The 18,633-nt window shown below is 43.3% G+C and overlaps 2 protein-coding genes across 3 annotated transcripts in view; one reads left to right on the top strand and one right to left on the bottom strand.

Annotated features, from left to right (window-relative positions):
- The window catches only part of LOC310873828 (chemerin-like receptor 1), a gene marked incomplete at both ends in the record, with an annotated part of 592,518 nt that overhangs the window by 321,355 nt on the left and 252,530 nt on the right, over nucleotides 1-18,633 (bottom strand). The window lies entirely within an intron of this gene.
- Nucleotides 9,119-18,633, top strand: part of LOC310873248 (fibrinogen-like protein 1) — a 37,339-nt gene continuing 27,824 nt past the window's right edge. For both annotated transcript variants that reach the window (XM_083785587.1, XM_083785586.1), the window contains exon 1: nucleotides 9,119-9,309. In XM_083785587.1, coding sequence (XP_083641713.1) covers nucleotides 9,244-9,309 — 66 coding nt within the window. In that variant the 5' untranslated portion in view covers nucleotides 9,119-9,243. The remainder of the gene's footprint in view (nucleotides 9,310-18,633) is intronic.

The raw sequence follows: 18,633 nt of genomic DNA, 5'->3' as shown, positions 1-18,633 counted from the left end.
CCCCCCAGAAGCAAAGATTTGAGTTAAAAATGTTCGCTCTGAAAGAATATATATTCAAACATTTCGGCCACATTTTCACGATTTTTCAATAGCTAAAGTAGAACATAATGCTTGAAACATCAAAAAGGGGTTCCCGTACAGAATGGGTTAAGGCCCGGCACTACAGTACCTGGGCCCTCATCAAACCCTGTAGTAGTGTACACTCAAGACACTGCCCCCCCCCCCCCCCCCCCCCGCTGCCACCCTTAGATCTCCATATATGGAGCTGACCTGTTCTGACATTCCATATGTTGATCGGACCTCATGAAACCCAGTACACTGAAGACACGCTCCATATATGGCCATGCAGTGCACTAAAGGGCGAGGTCGCTTCTTGCCCTCAGGCGTCTTACTGGTTGTGTGTGTGTGTGTGTGTGTGTGTGTGTGTGTGTGTGTGTGTGTGTGTGTGTGTGTGTGTGTGTACTGGCTCACAGGTTCAGTGATCAGTGTGATAAAGAAAGGGGAAAGCCAAGCCTTCGGTTCGCCCAGATGCAACTAACGACACTGCACAGTATTACAACGACCTCAACCAGTGGTCCAGCTGGGACCCCCAGGGGTCCTTGAGGGAGTTCCAGGTGGTGCCCACATAGCTAAATGATGGGAGAGTTGGTAACCAAATGGACCCTTATTAGATCTTTAACTCTTGAGAGCTAAAGATGGACCCATCATTTTACACACAAGTCTACACAATTGAACGCCACAGACGAAAAACAGTCCACACTATTGATCCATAATGTATACATTATAGATAAGGGTTCAGGACAACGAGGCCTTTTCGTGGAGGGGTCAGAATGAAATTTTGACTTATAGGACAGTTTTTGGTCTGTGGTACACAATATTAGAGAATGTAATGTATACGAATGAACACAGCATGGAATTGTGTATCTTATCCAACGACGACAACAACATCTATAGGTTTTGGGTCGGAGAGGCTAAATGTCACCAAATGGTGCAAATAATGGTCTGTCTGTGGCTCAAATGCTGAATAACCCATTTTGGACTGAGGTCCCATGTTTCTATGTCAGTTGGTGCTCAACCTTTTTCATGCCAAGGACCCCCAGAGTTATCTCTATTGGGCCAGGGACCCCCATCTCAAAATATGTAGTTCCAGGGACCTCCCCAGAAGCAAATATTTTAGTTCAAAATGTTCGCTCTGAAATATAATTTCAATGATTTGCTTAATGATTTTTCAAAAATTGCAGACCTACAAGCTCATAGCGCGCCACTCGGTGGCGCGCTATGAGCTTGTAGATCTGCTATTTTTCAATAGCTAAATTGTAACATAATGTATAAATAATGGGCCTTGATATGAAAAGGGTTGAAAACCACTTGTGTAAAGTAACTTTTACTCATGTACATTTTTAATTCCAGGCTTTTAGTATTTCTATATTGCAGTATTGATACTTTTACTTAAATAAAATGTGTGAGTAATCTTCCCACCACTTACAGTGCAATGTAGCACTGGTATGTATGTACAGTAGGCCTATAGTATCATCTGCTTTTCAACTGTAAAAATGTGTTTGTGAAATGTATATATCTCTGGTGTCAGGGAGAAACCACCTAACTCCAAAATGTTCATCATTCAGGAAATTTAAAATATATTTAATTTTCCAGGAAATTAAGAAAATCTTATATTTTTAAAACAATCTAATACTGCCTCATCAACGTTGGTATTGTGATATTGCCAATTACTTGCACGAGAGGGGGGAGAGGTTGGAGTTAGCTGCTTTAACCGACACTTTGGCCCCTTTTCCACCGGGGTTGAACCGGTTCGGTTCTTTCTTCCCGCCACATATTGAACCAGTTCAGAGTGTTTCCACTGAAAATGAGTTGGTTCCGAACCATAAACGTTCGTTCCCAATGTGAACCTCAAAACGGTGGTTCAGCTTTGTAATTGCACGCAGCGCTTTGTGAACCGAGACGATATAAGTGGGTGTGTCAGTAGGTTGCAACTTGTGGGTCAGTGGGTTGGAACTTGGGAGGACGCAGACACAGTGACACACGCAACAGAACATAACAGATAACGATGCCGCCAAAAAAAAAAAAAAGGATCTTCAAAGAATGTGCAATGGTCCGATGAGGAAACGAAATACAAGTTATAATGTGATATGTTTCCGGCCTAATCTGCTATTAAACATATCTAATCTAGGAAAACCTGGCACACAATATTTTCTGGGGTCCTGCTCATCATCCGACTCCTGCATGAATGATAGGCTACAACAATTTGGTAGTAAATATCAGACACATTTTACAAGTAGCCTATAGTGGTGCTCAAACCTTTTCATGCAAGGACCTCTAAGTTAATATGTATTTGGCTGCGCCGCTGCGGATATGGTATATATATGGTAGGCTATATGGTTCGTGTAATATGGTTCAGGCTATAATTATGTTTTGCCTCCTAAATTAAACACATCAGTCACATCAGTCAACCATCTTTGAACAAAAATATGTTTACATTAATTGCCAACGCAAACATGAAATGATCCAAACGTATACGGAAATTACGGATGCATCGCGATCCAGAATCCAGCTGAGACTTGCGGGGCGTTATAATAACTTGTAACCCTGACATCACAACCTCATGGATACTGTTTACATCTGTTTGTGTTGTGCAACGCCCTCGGGGCGTCTGCGGGATCATCCTCCTTTTCAACATTTTGTGTTTATAATAGCGCTACCAAATGAACCGGCCGTCAATCTGGTGGAAATGCAGCCGGTTCGCGACCGGTTCGCAAAAAGCACCAAGGTTCGGAACGGCACTGGTTCTGAACCGAAGTTCTTTTGGTGGAAAAGGGGCCTTTGAGGGTCCAATGGAATTAAGAGTTTTTGTCCAAAGCACTTTTTCTTCAATATATTTTTTACCAACACACACGCACACAGGCTTTACAGTAGAGCATTGATTTATTTAAATGTAATAAAAATAATAAAAAAGCGTTAGATGGTTTCCTCCCGATAGTGACAAACTGACAATATGTAATGCTGTCAATGTAAGATAAATATTCCTGTTTTTGGTTGTTTCAACTGTCACCTCAGTCTCGACACAGATTCTGCTAACAGCACACAGCACCACAGTGCCATAAACATGTAGTTGTTGTTAGTCTAACAGCACACAGCACCACAGTGCCCTAAACATGTAGTTGTTGTTAGTCTAACAGCACACAGCACCACAGTGCCCTAAACATGTAGTTGTTGTTAGTCTAACAGCACACAGCACCACAGTGCCCTAAACATGTAGTTGTTGTTAGTCTAACAGCACACAGCACCACAGTGCCCTAAACATGTAGTTGTTGTTAGTCTAACAGCACACAGCACCACAGTGCCATAAACATGTATTTGTTGTTAGTCTAACAGCACACAGCACCACAGTGCCCTAAACATGTAGTTGTTGTTAGTCTAACAGCACACAGCACCACAGTGCCATAAACATGTAGTTGTTGTTAGTCTAACAGCACACAGCACCACAGTGCCCTAAACATGTAGTTGTTGTTAGTCTAACAGCACACAGCACCACAGTGCCCTAAACATGTAGTTGTTGTTAGTCTAACAGCACACAGCACCACAGTGCCATAAACATGTAGTTGTTGTTAGTCTAACAGCACACAGCACCACAGTGCCATAAACATGTAGTTGTTGTTAGTCTAACAGCACACAGCACCACAGTGCCCTAAACATGTAGTTGTTGTTAGTCTAACACAGGGGTAACCAACCAGGGGCTCGCGAGCTACCAGTAGCTCGCGGGAACCTTTCAAGTCGATCCCGAAGTGTCTGCAGCAATACACAGCAGAATGTCGTTCGCAAAAAAAGAGCAGATCTACAAGCTAACAACGTGTAGAGGCTCGATGCATTTCAGCTTGAAGATCTGTTCCCCTTGCTTCCACCGCACCGCCCTCGGCCCTCCCCCTTTTAGCACTCTGTGCTCATGTGCTGTGTGTCTGTTGTTCCCCTCGCAGGCAGCACACAGAGCAATGAGAGCATCAGAGTGAACGCAGCATGATAGCGTCCCCGACACGTTGAATATTATTCAATATTATTATTTGTAAAGTTCGAACGCCAACTTTTAACACTGCACGGCTGCACGCACAAATAAAGAGTGCACTCGGCACTCGCACATGACGGATTATTATCGATCAAAACAATCCTTAGCGTGTTGCACAGCATGAATGATAAGTAATCACCGACCTGGCTGGATAAATATCACTATGACAAATTGTCAAAATGTTTAGTGCCGCTGTCAAAACATGACAAGATGCTCGATTGTGAATTAAATTGTAACATTCTCCTTGGCTTTGACTGCTTCAGACAGAACATCTGACACACAGCTACGGTAGACTATTAATTTACTAAGATGTTAACTTACTCGGCTGCCTACCGTTGCTCGTTAATCAGGTCACACAATGGATGGACCACTGATATTTATCCATCCAGGTCGGTGATTTTGTAATGCATGCTTTTGTAAGCGACGCTAAGGATTGTTTTGATCGATAATAATCCGTCATGTGCGTGCGCGAGTGCACTCTTTATTTGTGCGTGCAGCCGTGCACAGTGTTTCTCCCACGTTTGGTTAAAAGTTGGCGTTCAAACTTTACAAATATGTGAATATTCATTGAAATGAGAAACAAAATATTGTGCTGTAAAAGCAATTCATGTCCTTTGCATTTTGTTTTATAAAAAAAAAAACTCAACAAAGAAGTTTATTTGTATTTTTGTCCTAAATATTTTTTATTTCTAATACATTTGTCTTAAAGCGCAAATAGCATACTTTCTAAAATGGCTTTTAATATTTAATATCATATTGTCTATGTCCCTCAAAGTTATTTCTAATGGTTTTGAGCCTCAATCACCACTGATATAACCAGGCCTTGTCATTTCTTTCTGGACTTTGAAAGCAGTTTTAGCTGCAGTACCACAATGTCCTGAGGTGGTGGGGGTGCAGATGCAGATTATTTAATATTTGAGTCATTATAATACTGATGCTAGATAAAACCAGGTTGTTTCCATTCCATGCCAGCTTGGAAAATCGACAATGGTGGACATTGTAAACAAAGTGGAAATGCAAATTTGGAACTGAATACTTAAGAAGAGGAGGAATTATACAAAGTAGGGTGACATTGATGACATCACGATGAGGCCAAAATCAGTTGAGCTGTTCCTGAGAGCAATTTCTATTAAAGCACCTGATATGATATGAAAGCCTGATTGTTCAAAATTGGTTATTTGTGGGGATAGAAAACACATATGGGACCTTTAATATTATTTTACATTGATAATATAACTTACTATAAGTTTTTATTATTTAAACTTTAGTCTTTGTGTGGATGTGTGCACATGCATTGAGCCTGTCAGAAATAGCAAAAAAACAAGTGTTTTTTCTAACACGTTTTAGTGGTAGATCTTGGCTTACAATTGGGAATAAAATGGGCTCTTGGGCTTGAAAAGGTTGGTTACCACTGGTCTAACAGCACACAGCACCACAGTGCCCTAAACATGTAGTTGTTGTTAGTCTAACAGCACACAGCACCACAGTGCCATAAACATGTAGTTGTTGTTAGTCTAACAGCACACAGCACCACAGTGCCATAAACATGTAGTTGTTGTTAGTCTAACAGCACACAGCACCACAGTGCCCTAAACATGTAGTTGTTGTTAGTCTAACAGCACACAGCACCACAGTGCCATAAACATGTAGTTGTTGTTAGTCTAACAGCACACAGCACCACAGTGCCCTAAACATGTAGTTGTTGTTAGTCTAACAGCACACAGCACCACAGTGCCCTAAACATGTAGTTGTTGTTAGTCTAACAGCACACAGCACCACAGTGCCATAAACATGTAGTTGTTGTTAGTCTAACAGCACACAGCACCACAGTGCCATAAACATGTAGTTGTTGTTAGTCTAACAGCACACAGCACCACAGTGCCCTAAACATGTAGTTGTTGTTAGTCTAACAGCACACAGCACCACAGTGCCATAAACATGTAGTTGTTGTTAGTCTAACAGCACACAGCACCACAGTGCCATAAACATGTAGTTGTTGTTAGTCTAACAGCACACAGCACCACAGTGCCCTAAACATGTAGTTGTTGTTAGTCTAACAGCACACAGCACCACAGTGCCCTAAACATGTAGTTGTTGTTAGTCTAACAGCACACAGCACCACAGTGCCCTAAACATGTAGTTGTTGTTAGTCTAACAGCACACAGCACCACAGTGCCCTAAACATGTAGTTGTTGTTAGTCTAACAGCACACAGCACCACAGTGCCATAAACATGTAGTTGTTGTTAGTCTAACAGCACACAGCACCACAGTGCCCTAAACATGTAGTTGTTGTTAGTCTAACAGCACACAGCACCACAGTGCCCTAAACATGTAGTTGTTGTTAGTCTAACAGCACACAGCACCACAGTGCCCTAAACATGTAGTTGTTGTTAGTCTAACAGCACACAGCACCACAGTGCCCTAAACATGTAGTTGTTGTTAGTCTAACAGCACACAGCACCACAGTGCCCTAAACATGTAGTTGTTGTTAGTCTAACAGCACACAGCACCACAGTGCCCTAAACATGTAGTTGTTGTTAGTCTAACAGCACACAGCACCACAGTGCCCTAAACATGTAGTTGTTGTTAGTCTAACAGCACACAGCACCACAGTGCCCTAAACATGTAGTTGTTGTTAGTCTAACAGCACACAGCACCACAGTGCCATAAACATGTAGTTGTTGTTAGTCTAACAGCACACAGCACCACAGTGCCCTAAACATGTAGTTGTTGTTAGTCTAACAGCACACAGCACCACAGTGCCCTAAACATGTAGTTGTTGTTAGTCTAACAGCACACAGCACCACAGTGCCCTAAACATGTAGTTGTTGTTAGTCTAACAGCACACAGCACCACAGTGCCATAAACATGTAGTTGTTGTTAGTCTAACAGCACACAGCACCACAGTGCCCTAAACATGTAGTTGTTGTTAGTCTAACAGCACACAGCACCACAGTGCCCTAAACATGTAGTTGTTGTTAGTCTAACAGCACACAGCACCACAGTGCCCTAAACATGTAGTTGTTGTTAGTCTAACAGCACACAGCACCACAGTGCCCTAAACATGTAGTTGTTGTTAGTCTAACAGCACACAGCACCACAGTGCCCTAAACATGTAGTTGTTGTTAGTCTAACAGCACACAGCACCACAGTGCCCTAAACATGTAGTTGTTGTTAGTCTAACAGCACACAGCACCACAGTGCCCTAAACATGTAGTTGTTGTTAGTCTAACAGCACACAGCACCACAGTGCCCTAAACATGTAGTTGTTGTTAGTCTAACAGCACACAGCACCACAGTGCCCTAAACATGTAGTTGTTGTTAGTCTAACAGCACACAGCACCACAGTGCCCTAAACATGTAGTTGTTGTTAGTCTAACAGCACACAGCACCACAGTGCCCTAAACATGTAGTTGTTGTTAGTCTAACAGCACACAGCACCACAGTGCCCTAAACATGTAGTTGTTGTTAGTCTAACAGCACACAGCACCACAGTGCCCTAAACATGTAGTTGTTGTTAGTCTAACAGCACACAGCACCACAGTGCCCTAAACATGTAGTTGTTGTTAGTCTAACAGCACACAGCACCACAGTGCCCTAAACATGTAGTTGTTGTTAGTCTAACAGCACACAGCACCACAGTGCCCTAAACATGTAGTTGTTGTTAGTCTAATAGCACACAGCACCACAGTGCCCTAAACATGTAGTTGTTGTTAGTCTAACAGCACACAGCACCACAGTGCCCTAAACATGTAGTTGTTGTTAGTCTAACAGCACACAGCACCACAGTGCCCTAAACATGTAGTTGTTGTTAGTCTAACAGCACACAGCACCACAGTGCCCTAAACATGTAGTTGTTGTTAGTCTAACAGCACACAGCACCACAGTGCCCTAAACATGTAGTTGTTGTTAGTAAGAATAAACACAGAAGCAGAGGCTAAAACTAATCATTTCATCCCCCCGTGGCCTTTTTTATTTATTTTATTTTAACAAAATGTGTTCCCAGATTGCTATAATACAAAACCAAAAAAACTTGTAGAAGGTGACCTTTTTAGAGATGCAATTGAACTAATGGCAGAGAGGGCCTATTCAGCATTTCTTTTCCCCAGCGTTTTGCAGACTCAATGACCCCTGGGAGAGTGGGACCCCATGCACTATATTGTGTATATACTGTATAAACTGCTTTTAATTAGATCCTTTCATGTGATGATAAGACGTTGATAAAGCTGACCTTAGCTGGTTGTCTCTTCAAGGTGAGAGGCAGGCAGGCAGGCAGGCAGGGAGGCAGGCAGGCAGGCAGGCAGGCAGGCAGGCAGGCAGGCAGGCAGGCAGGCAGGCAGTCAGGCAGGCAGGCAGGCAGGCAGGCAGGCAGGCAGGCAGGCAGGCAGGCAGGCAGGCAGGCAGGGAGGGAGGGATGGAGGGAGGTAGGGAGGGAGGGAAGGGCGAGCACGGCAAGAACATACAGGGAGACAAAATTAAGTGCAATTCCAGCGAGTATGCAGTGAACAAAAACTGCTAAACTATCCAGCTATGCTGCACTTTGGCTGACCTCAGGCTCCTGGCTGAGGCTATACATTTATACATTTATAGTCGAAGACTGTATACTTTGAGAGTGTTTTACTGTAGCTTAATAAGGTAATGGAGGTCTGTTCCACTATTCTATTGCAAATCACAGTACATTGTTTTTCCACCAAATCCTGTGTGTGTGTGTGTGTGTGTGTGTGTGTGTGTGTGTGTGTGTGTGTGTGTGTGTGTGTGTGTGTGTGTGTGTGTGTGTGTGTGTGTGTGTGTGTGTGTGTGTGTGTGTGTGTGTGTGTGTGTGTGTGTGCACACGCGCATGTGCATGTGTACATGTGTGTGCAACTGTGCACACGTGCGTGTGTGTCTGTTCTGAATCAGCACCCTGCATATTTGGGATTTTATGACTGCAGCTAATCTGGTATTCCATCAGTATTTTTCTTCATATTTTCCCATCTCCTTCTCCCTCCTCCTCCTCTCACACGCCTGCAGTTTTATGCGTGCATGTAATGCTCATATAGACCATATAATCCCAGAGATTCAGCTGTGGGTTCAAATTCAAACGGATCAGCTTATCTTTTTATTAACTGCTAGAAGAAGAAGTATATTTGTTTAAAGGAGTTTTAGGAGTTTTTCTGCAGAGAGGATCATGAGATGTGTTCAGCTTCTCCTCCTTGCGCTGGTTCTCATCACAGCTGCCTCTCTCACCCTGGCTGTAAGTACATCAGTGACAGTGACGAACTTAGATTGTTTAGTTTGTCTTTAGTACAAGTAAAGCAATAATACCACAATGCATGCATAGAACCACTCTGGCACTTATAGTTGGGTCGTTTACAGCAGTTTCCGTGACCGCGCAGAGCAAAGGGTCCGTTTCTCAATGGATTTGTCAACTATAGGAGGGTTTATTAAACTAATTGAGCTCTGCATGTACCTCGCAAAAATGCCGGGGAAAATTCATGAGAGCCCCGAATCCAGCATTAGTTTTGCACCAAAAAAACACTGCTTGGGCTAAAAGCAGCCATAGCCGTCATCACAGATGTGATGAGGTCAGCACATTTATTTGAGCACATTTGGGCAAGTGGCTATATGGCCGTTTTTAGCCCCAAAGAGTGTTTTTTTGTGCAAAACTAATGCTTGGAATGGATTCGGAATAAGGAAAACCCCCTAGTTTGACAGGTCACTGAAAGCAACATTTTAGGTAATTTTGCCTTATTGTGCCTTAAAGGACCACTTCACCACTTTTCAACCTATCTTCCTCCTATACTACGTGCTCACTAATAATCATGACAAAATGGGCTGTGGGCAGTTCAGAAACCGTCTCCCAGTGACATCATCGATGGGGAATACAAGCTAATAGAAACTGCAGGCTTTCTAGTCCTGAACAGTTGCAATGCGAAAATGGAAGCCATCGTTCTCACGATGATGAAAATCTAAACATTTTTGTAAAAAGAATCTTGTTTAAAAAAATAATCTGCCTAATGATGATGTCACTGGAAGACGGTTTCTAAACTGCCCACAGCCCTCCTATGAGACACAGACTGAGTAGAACAAAAATCGTGCCATTTTATCATGATTATTAGTGAGGACCTATTACGTATATGAAGATAGGTTGAAAAGTGGTGAAGTGGTCCTTTAAGAGGTTTTTGATTAATTCTCCCTGCATTTTTGCGAGGTACACGGGGGCTCAATGTGTTTAATAAACCCTGCTAGATGACACATCCATCGAGAAACGGACCTTTGCTCTCCGCCGTCACGGAAATGCTGTAAACAACCCAACAAACAAGTGAAGGTCTTGTGTTCAAACTAAAGTACCAAAGTAGCAAAACTTGTCAAACGTTTTGGAAAACGGACGATCTACAAGCTCACCAAACCACTATCAATGAAGAGATGTGGTGTGGACAGGATGTATAAGTGTCTAATCTTTGAAAAACTCACGTCTTCTGTCTACTCTACTACTAGCCTACTGTTGAATAAGTATAGGCATACATTTTATGTCTTAGATCTCAAGTACAGAATATAGTTAAGATTACATGGTTTGTAGCAGCAATAACAACAATAAAAACGGAAACGTTTAATTAAGGAATAACCGTTTCCATAATCAACATTATATTCCTGTGGCAGTTGGTCCGCTGACTGTATTTATGAGACTACAATGGGTTTCCTGTCTTATTTTTTCATCTTGGAGTGGTATTTGTTTGACACTATATTAGTACGGTAGCTTAGCAAAATAATGTGGACACGGCTTACAAAAGCGCCAAATTTTTTCCACATGTTCTCCATAACCATACATTTCATTTTGGAAGGGGGGCCACGTCATCAAGATGTCAGAAGGCGGCCATCTTGGCGTTCAAAGATGGCCGCCACCTTTTGTGGTGGTTCTGGACAACCGTGGGTCCGACCGACTCGACACCGGGCACTGCACTCCCTGTGGGGGTGTGGAATGTGTGTGTTGAATTTGAAGTCGGTGGGGCAAACGGTTCTCGAGTTACGTGGATTACAGATGTACAGACACACACAGACTTGAATATATGTCAATGGGCAATGCCCATTGGGTTTTCTTTAGATGATGGGTAAGAAGAGAGAGATGTGATGTCAGGTGGTGTGGGCTAAGAAGTGGTCAGGGCTAAGATAAAGTATATGAGATGTACAGTAAGTGCAAAGAGAGATGGTGAGGGAGGGAGAAAATGATTTGTACCAATTGACCAGACAGTAGACAGTAGTGTAACAGGTTACGGTGAGTATAGAGATGGAAATGTTCTAGCAAGCGAAGCCAGTGTATTGAGAATATGGGACATATGTGTCAGGAGTTATTTGTGAGAGGGAAGATGTATACGATGGTAGTGAGACCAGCCATGCCGTACGGTTGGAAACGGTGGCACTGATGAAAAGGAGGCACAGCTGGAGGTGGCAGAATTAAGGATGCTATGGTTGTGAAAAGGAGTGAAAAGGAAGGACATTATCAGAAATGACTAAATTAGAGGATCAGCCCAGGTTAGAAGGTTTGGGGATAAAGCAAGAGAGGTGAGGTTGAGATGGTTTAGACATGTGAAAAGGAGGGATGAGGGTACATTGGGAGAAGGATGCTGAAGATGTAGCTGCCAGGTAAGAGGATGGCCAAAGACGAGGTTTAAGGATGCTGTGAGAGATGACATGAAGGTGGCAGGTCACAGAGGAAGATGCAGAAAACAAAACCAAATGGAGTCCATGTGTGGTCCAGCCCTATGGAATGTAAAATTCAAGCATGTGCTAATGAAAAGTATTTAAAATATATAGTTTTGATGCTCATCCTAGATCCTACTACTATAGGGGATGCAAAGCAATATGTCTGTTTATCCGTCCGACTTCTCCTACCAAATCACTCCGTTAGCACACATCTCTCTATGCACAAAAAATGATGCATGCCACAGAAAACCATCTGCACTACATTGCATCCATGTCATATTTACTGTACAAATATTGCTTTTGTATGACATACTGTTATTGCGCAACATTTCACTGTGACGCAAATTACATTACAATTTCCACATTAACCGACCCCTCCCTTTTCCCTGCGTGTGCACACACACACACACACACACACACACACACGGTACTGTACAGTACGGTACAGTATGGTACAGTATGATACCGTACAGTACAGTACAGTACAGTACAGTACAGTACAGTACAGTACAGTACAGTACAGTATGGTACAGTATGATACCGTACAGTACAGTACAGTACAGTATGATACCATACAGTAAGGTACAGTACAGTACAGTACAGTACAGTATGGTACAGTATGATACAGTACAGTACAGTATAGTACAGTATGATACAGTACAGTACAGTACAGTACGATACCGTACAGTACAGTACAGTACGATACCGTACAGTACAGTACAGTACAGTACAGTACAGTATGATACCATACAGTAAGGTACAGTATGGTACAGTATGATGCCCTGCAGTGCTGTACAGTATTATACAGTATGGTACAGTACATCACAAAGGTATAGCCAAATATATGCTGAAATGCAAAATCAGTCTAATATTGGTGGCCATCTTGAAATTAATGGCCGCCATCTTCTCTCACAATATGGCTGTTAGCCACTGTAGTAATATGAGTATTGTGAGACAGAAGGAAGCTTCTTAGAAATTACAAAGTTCCTAATTCAAATTCTGCACAAGAATACTGTATAATTCTGAAAAATGGCGGCCATTTTGAATTTTCATTGAAAATGTTATATTATCCAAAAGAAACATTTACCAAGTACTATGCATGGAAATATGTCCAAATATGTCTCGAATATCATATTATATCCATCACTCATAAGAAAACGGTTGTTGCTGGTGGCCATTTTGAAAAATGGCTGCTATGGGCGCCATGTTGAAAATTCAAGTTGGGTCCACATCCAAATCTTTTTAGAATGCCTTTGGCTATAAGTGTACCAAATTTCATGCTTTTATCACAAACTGAACGATTCATTGATATAGTGGAGCTAAGCTGCTGTACTAATAGTGTTATACCGATGAAGTCTAGACTGTGTCGGAGTTAACATGCTCTTCTCCTGGTTGATTTGAGACCCGAGAGAGGTTGGTGGCAGACGCGGGTCCCTCTTTAATCTGTCCACCATCACTTACATGAGCACCAAAACCAAACAGAATAGGAATACATCAAAGTAAAGTCCAAAAACGAACCATAATTGTGTACATATATTGCCAGAATGAACGAAATTATCTATTATTGACAGATTTAGTCACTTATTGATATTCCCTATAGTTATATTGCATTCCTTGACAAGGAAAATGTATATATTGACACCAAGTTTGACCTTTTAGGTGGCTTAGAAGCTGAGATAGCTGCACTTATAGATATTACATGGCGGCCATCTTTGAACGCCAAGATGGCCGCCTTCTGACATCTTGATGACGTGGCCCCCCTTCCAAAATGAAACGTATGGTTATGGAGAACATGTGGAAAAAATTTGGCGCTTTTGTAAGCCGTGTCCACATTTCTCTAAAATATGGCCCTAAGCTACCGTACTATATTGTATGATTGATTGCTAATTGGCTCCAGGGTAGGGGAGCATACTAACTGGGTTTGTGTGGGGAACAACACACCAACTTGATTTTGTATATAGAGACACTTATCTTTTTAATTTTGGGGATGATTTATATTGTGTGTAGTTCTATGTCTGTAGTTCTATGTCAACCCACCAGGTGGCACTGTCACTTTAGGAGTGCCATGTTCTGGGGGTCAAGGGTTACACTGAAAAAAGTCTTGAATAATAAGAAGCAACCTGTGTTTGTGGGGTTTCTTTGAGAAGATCTTGATGGTAAAACTGCAATACTTTCATTGTATATTTTCAGAAACACATGTAAACACATTCTTGATGCAATATAGTATGAGTGTATTTCCAGATGATTAAGAATACATGTTGTTGATGGTTGCAGATTGTAAACAAGAGGTGAAAGCTGATCTAGTAACTAGTAACTCAACTTGGTTGAGTTTCTGTGTCTTTGTACTGTCTGTAAGTGTAAGTACTGCTTCTTTGTATTTCTATTTCTAATTATACATTAAGTTGTTGTAAGGTTGTAAGGAAAACTGCCTCCCCCTGGCCAGCCGGGGCGCCTGATGGAGGGGAAAGGAACTGGTTGGAATAACGTGTTCCTTCCATGCGCTTACGTCCAACCAGGGAAACTCCCCCCTGTCAGGTGTAAATGAGCAACTTGGACACTCAAGCATGAAGGAAGCATGTGAGTTAAGTCCGTTGCTCTCCCCAGGTTGGCGGAGGGTGTGTAGAGCCCAGGATCACATTAGGTGATTGACACAGGGGTGAAAAATGGGTTACAAAATCGTGGGATAAAAAATATATATTTAAAGTTGTTGTAAGGTTGATCTCACTATAGAGGTTGCTGATAATGTTGTGAATGTAATGTGTTTCTCTGGAAAGGGGTGAAGCTTGGGAGACCAGTGTTTGCTCAGTGTGTGAGTTGGCCGTTCCTCACACTGTTTGTGGTGAGTTTCAGGTTTAACTCACCATTAATGTCAGTTTATTTTTGTTTCATTGAAATGGAATATCTTGGTTTGGTCCATGGGAGGTGCCTGGCCTTTGTAAGAGGACCTGTCATTGGTCCATGGGAGGTGCCTGGCCTTTGTAAGAGGACCTGTCATTGGTCCATGGGAGGTGCCTGGCCTTTATAAGATCCACTGGCCTCAGTTACAGGCACAGAATGTATTCAGAATGAATTCATTCATTCCGAACAGAGATTCACACCCAACTGTTTACATGGAACCTGAATACAACTAGGCCTATTCCTATTCCTCAATGTTTACATGACCAAAGCATTCATTATATAGGAATATAGCACTATATAGTCTACTAAGGGCAGACATGTGTAAAATAATAAATGTATTCCAAACTCCCAGTAGCATGCAGGAACGCCCACAAACTACTTTCTGGCCTTGACAGCCCATTCATCCAAACAGAAAAGTCCTGTCTGATTGCATTAAACAATGTTAAACTCACCAACATTGCAGCTGTTACGAAAAGCTTGAATTGTCCTCTTTCTATCTGCAAAGTTTTTGATTCACAAAAATCCACCATAGAGACGTTATGAGCTACTTTCTGTCAAGAAATGCCCTGCATTTGTCAGAGTTTGTAAGTGCTTGTTTTCCATAATGTGACATTTAGAAACAGGACGGTTGGGTGATTTCCAACGTGCGCTTCCAAACTCCAACACTCCATGCTGCACAATGTTTTGCCACTCAGTCTAGATGAGGGGGGCGTGTCCTGATGGGAAAATCATGCTCTCTATAGAGCCAACCAGGCCAGTGAATGTAAATACTACTTTTGTGTGCGGTTTCTTGTAACAACCATTTCTAATGGACACTCAAAAGGTGCTATTTTTAGCATTTTGGGAGTATTTTTGAGAGCTGGTTCAGTGGCAATTTTGGCTCATACTACCTTCGCACTAGGCAAAGTGTGACAATTCCTTTGGTAGAACCTCTGATTTGATTTGATTTATTTAGATTGCTATACAATCGTCAGCAGTCCACAAGGCGGCGACATTGTAAAGAGCCGACTTTGAAGAAGGAGAGGGTCACTATTCCACACTCACTCCAGAGGGCCACATTGCACATATACTGTCGTAGCAAAGATAATAGCAGATGTGTCACACTGCAACACGTTTTGAGCTTGTAGATCTGCTATTTGTGCTACGTTTTGAATTGAAATGTTTTCTGAATTATTTTTGCTATTTTTGAATTGGAATTTTGAAAAGTAATTAAAAATGCATTTAAGTTATACTTAAATTTAGCTTTAACTTTATGAACTTTATGAACTTAAAGGGGCATTCAACTCATTTTCAACTATGTCATTAATATACCTTAGAGCTGTTGTGTAGAAATAAGAAAGATTATAAATATAATAATAATACAAACAGTCACCCCGATCTGTGTTTGCTAGAACTGGAGGTCTGAAAAGAAATCATTAACATGGTGAATCACATCTTGATGTCATCAAGATGTGATTCACCATGTCGTGTCAGGCCGTGTCGTGTCAGAGCGGTCTGAACATGTATGACTATGTGCAGGCCGTGTCAGAGGGGTCTGAACATGTATGACTATGTGCAGGCCGTGTCAGAGCTGTCTGAACATGTATGACTATGTGCAGGCCGTGTCGGAGCGGTCTGAACATGTATGACTATGTGCAGGCCGTGTCAGAGCGGTCTGAACATGTATGATTATGTGCAGGCCGTGTCGGAGCGGTCTGAACATGTATGACTATGTGCAGGCCGTGTCAGAGCGGTCTGAACATGTATGACTATGTGCAGGCCGTGTCAGAGCGGTCTGAACATGTGCAGGCCGTGTCAGAGCGGTCTGAACATGTATGACTATGTGCAGGCCGTGTCGGAGCGGTCTGAACATGTATGACTATGTGCAGGCCGTGTCAGAGCTGTCTGAACATGTATGACTATGTGCAGGCCGTGTCAGAGCGGTCTGAACATGTATGACTATGTGCAGGCCGTGTCAGAGCTGTCTGAACATGTATGACTATGTGCAGGCCGTGTCAGAGCTGTCTGAACATGTATGACTATGTGCAGGCCGTGTCAAAGCGGTCTGAACATGTATGACTATGTGCAGGCCGTGTCGGAGCGGTCTGAACATGTATGACTATGTGCAGGCCGTGTCAGAGTGGTCTGAACATGTATGACTACTGTATGTGCAGGCCGTGTCAGAGCGGTCTGAACATGTATGACTATGTGCAGGCCGTGTCGTGTCAGAGCGGTCTGAACATGTATGACTATGTGCAGGCCGTGTCAGAGCTGTCTGAACATGTATGACTATGTGCAGGCCGTGTCAGAGCGGTCTGAACATGTATGACTATGTGCAGGCCGTGTCAGAGCGGTCTGAACATGTATGACTATGTGCAGGCCGTGTCAGAGCTGTCTGAACATGTATGACTATGTGCAGGCCGTGTCAGAGCGCTGCAGTGAGGAGGAGCTGTCTGAACATGTATGACTATGTGCAGGCCGTGTCGGAGCTGTCTGAACATGTATGACTATGTGCAGGCCGTGTCAGAGCTGTCTGAACATGTATGACTATGTGCAGGCCGTGTCAAAGCGGTCTGAACATGTATGACTATGTGCAGGCCGTGTCGGAGCGGTCTGAACATGTATGACTATGTGCAGGCCGTGTCAGAGTGGTCTGAACATGTATGACTACTGTATGTGCAGGCCGTGTCAGAGCTGTCTGAACATGTATGACTATGTGCAGGCCGTGTCGTGTCAGAGCGGTCTGAACATGTATGACTATGTGCAGGCCGTGTCGGAGCGGTCTGAACATGTATGACTATGTGCAGGCCGTGTCGGAGCGGTCTGAACATGTATGACTATGTGCAGGCCGTGTCGGAGCGGTCTGAACATGTATGACTATGTGCAGGCCGTGTCAGAGCGGTCTGAACATGTATGACTATGTGCAGGCCGTGTCGGAGCGGTCTGAACATGTATGACTATGTGCAGGCCGTGTCAGAGCTGTCTGAACATGTATGACTATGTGCAGGCCGTGTCAGAGCGGTCTGAACATGTATGACTATGTGCAGGCCGTGTCGTGTCAGAGTGGTCTGAACATGTATGACTATGTGCAGGCCGTGTCAGAGCGGTCTGAACATGTATGACTATGTGCAGGCCGTGTCAGAGTGGTCTGAACATGTATGACTACTGTATGTGCAGGCCGTGTCAGAGCTGTCTGAACATGTATGACTATGTGCAGGCCGTGTCGTGTCAGAGCGGTCTGAACATGTATGACTATGTGCAGGCCGTGTCAGAGGGGTCTGAACATGTATGACTATGTGCAGGCCGTGTCAGAGCGGTCTGAACATGTATGACTATGTGCAGGCCGTGTCAGAGCGGTCTGAACATGTATGACTATGTGCAGGCCGTGTCAGAGTGGTCTGAACATGTATGACTACTGTATGTGCAGGCCGTGTCAGAGTGGTCTGAACATGTATGACTACTGTATGTGCAGGCCGTGTCAGAGCTGTCTGAACATGTATGACTATGTGCAGGCCGTGTCGTGTCAGAGCGGTCTGAACATGTATGACTATGTGCAGGCCGTGTCAGAGGGGTCTGAACATGTATGACTATGTGCAGGCCGTATCAGAGCTGTCTGAACATGTATGACTATGTGCAGGCCGTGTCAGAGCGGTCTGAACATGTATGACTATGTGCAGGCCGTGTCAGAGCAGTCTGAACATGTATGACTATGTGCAGGCCGTGTCAGAGCTGTCTGAACATGTATGACTATGTGCAGGCCGTGTCAGAGCGGTCTGAACATGTATGACTATGTGCAGGCCGTGTCAAAGCGGTCTGAACATGTATGACTATGTGCAGGCCGTGTCGGAGCGGTCTGAACATGTATGACTATGTGCAGGCCGTGTCAGAGTGGTCTGAACATGTATGACTACTGTATGTGCAGGCCGTGTCAGAGCTGTCTGAACATGTATGACTATGTGCAGGCCGTGTCGTGTCAGAGCGGTCTGAACATGTATGACTA

Source organism: Protomyctophum parallelum (genome assembly GCF_964188405.1).
Source record: "Protomyctophum parallelum genome assembly, chromosome: 16".
Classification (NCBI taxonomy): Eukaryota; Metazoa; Chordata; class Actinopteri; order Myctophiformes; family Myctophidae; genus Protomyctophum; species Protomyctophum parallelum.
Note: the sequence above shows the minus strand (reverse complement) of the source record. Positions and strands in the feature narration are given on the sequence as shown.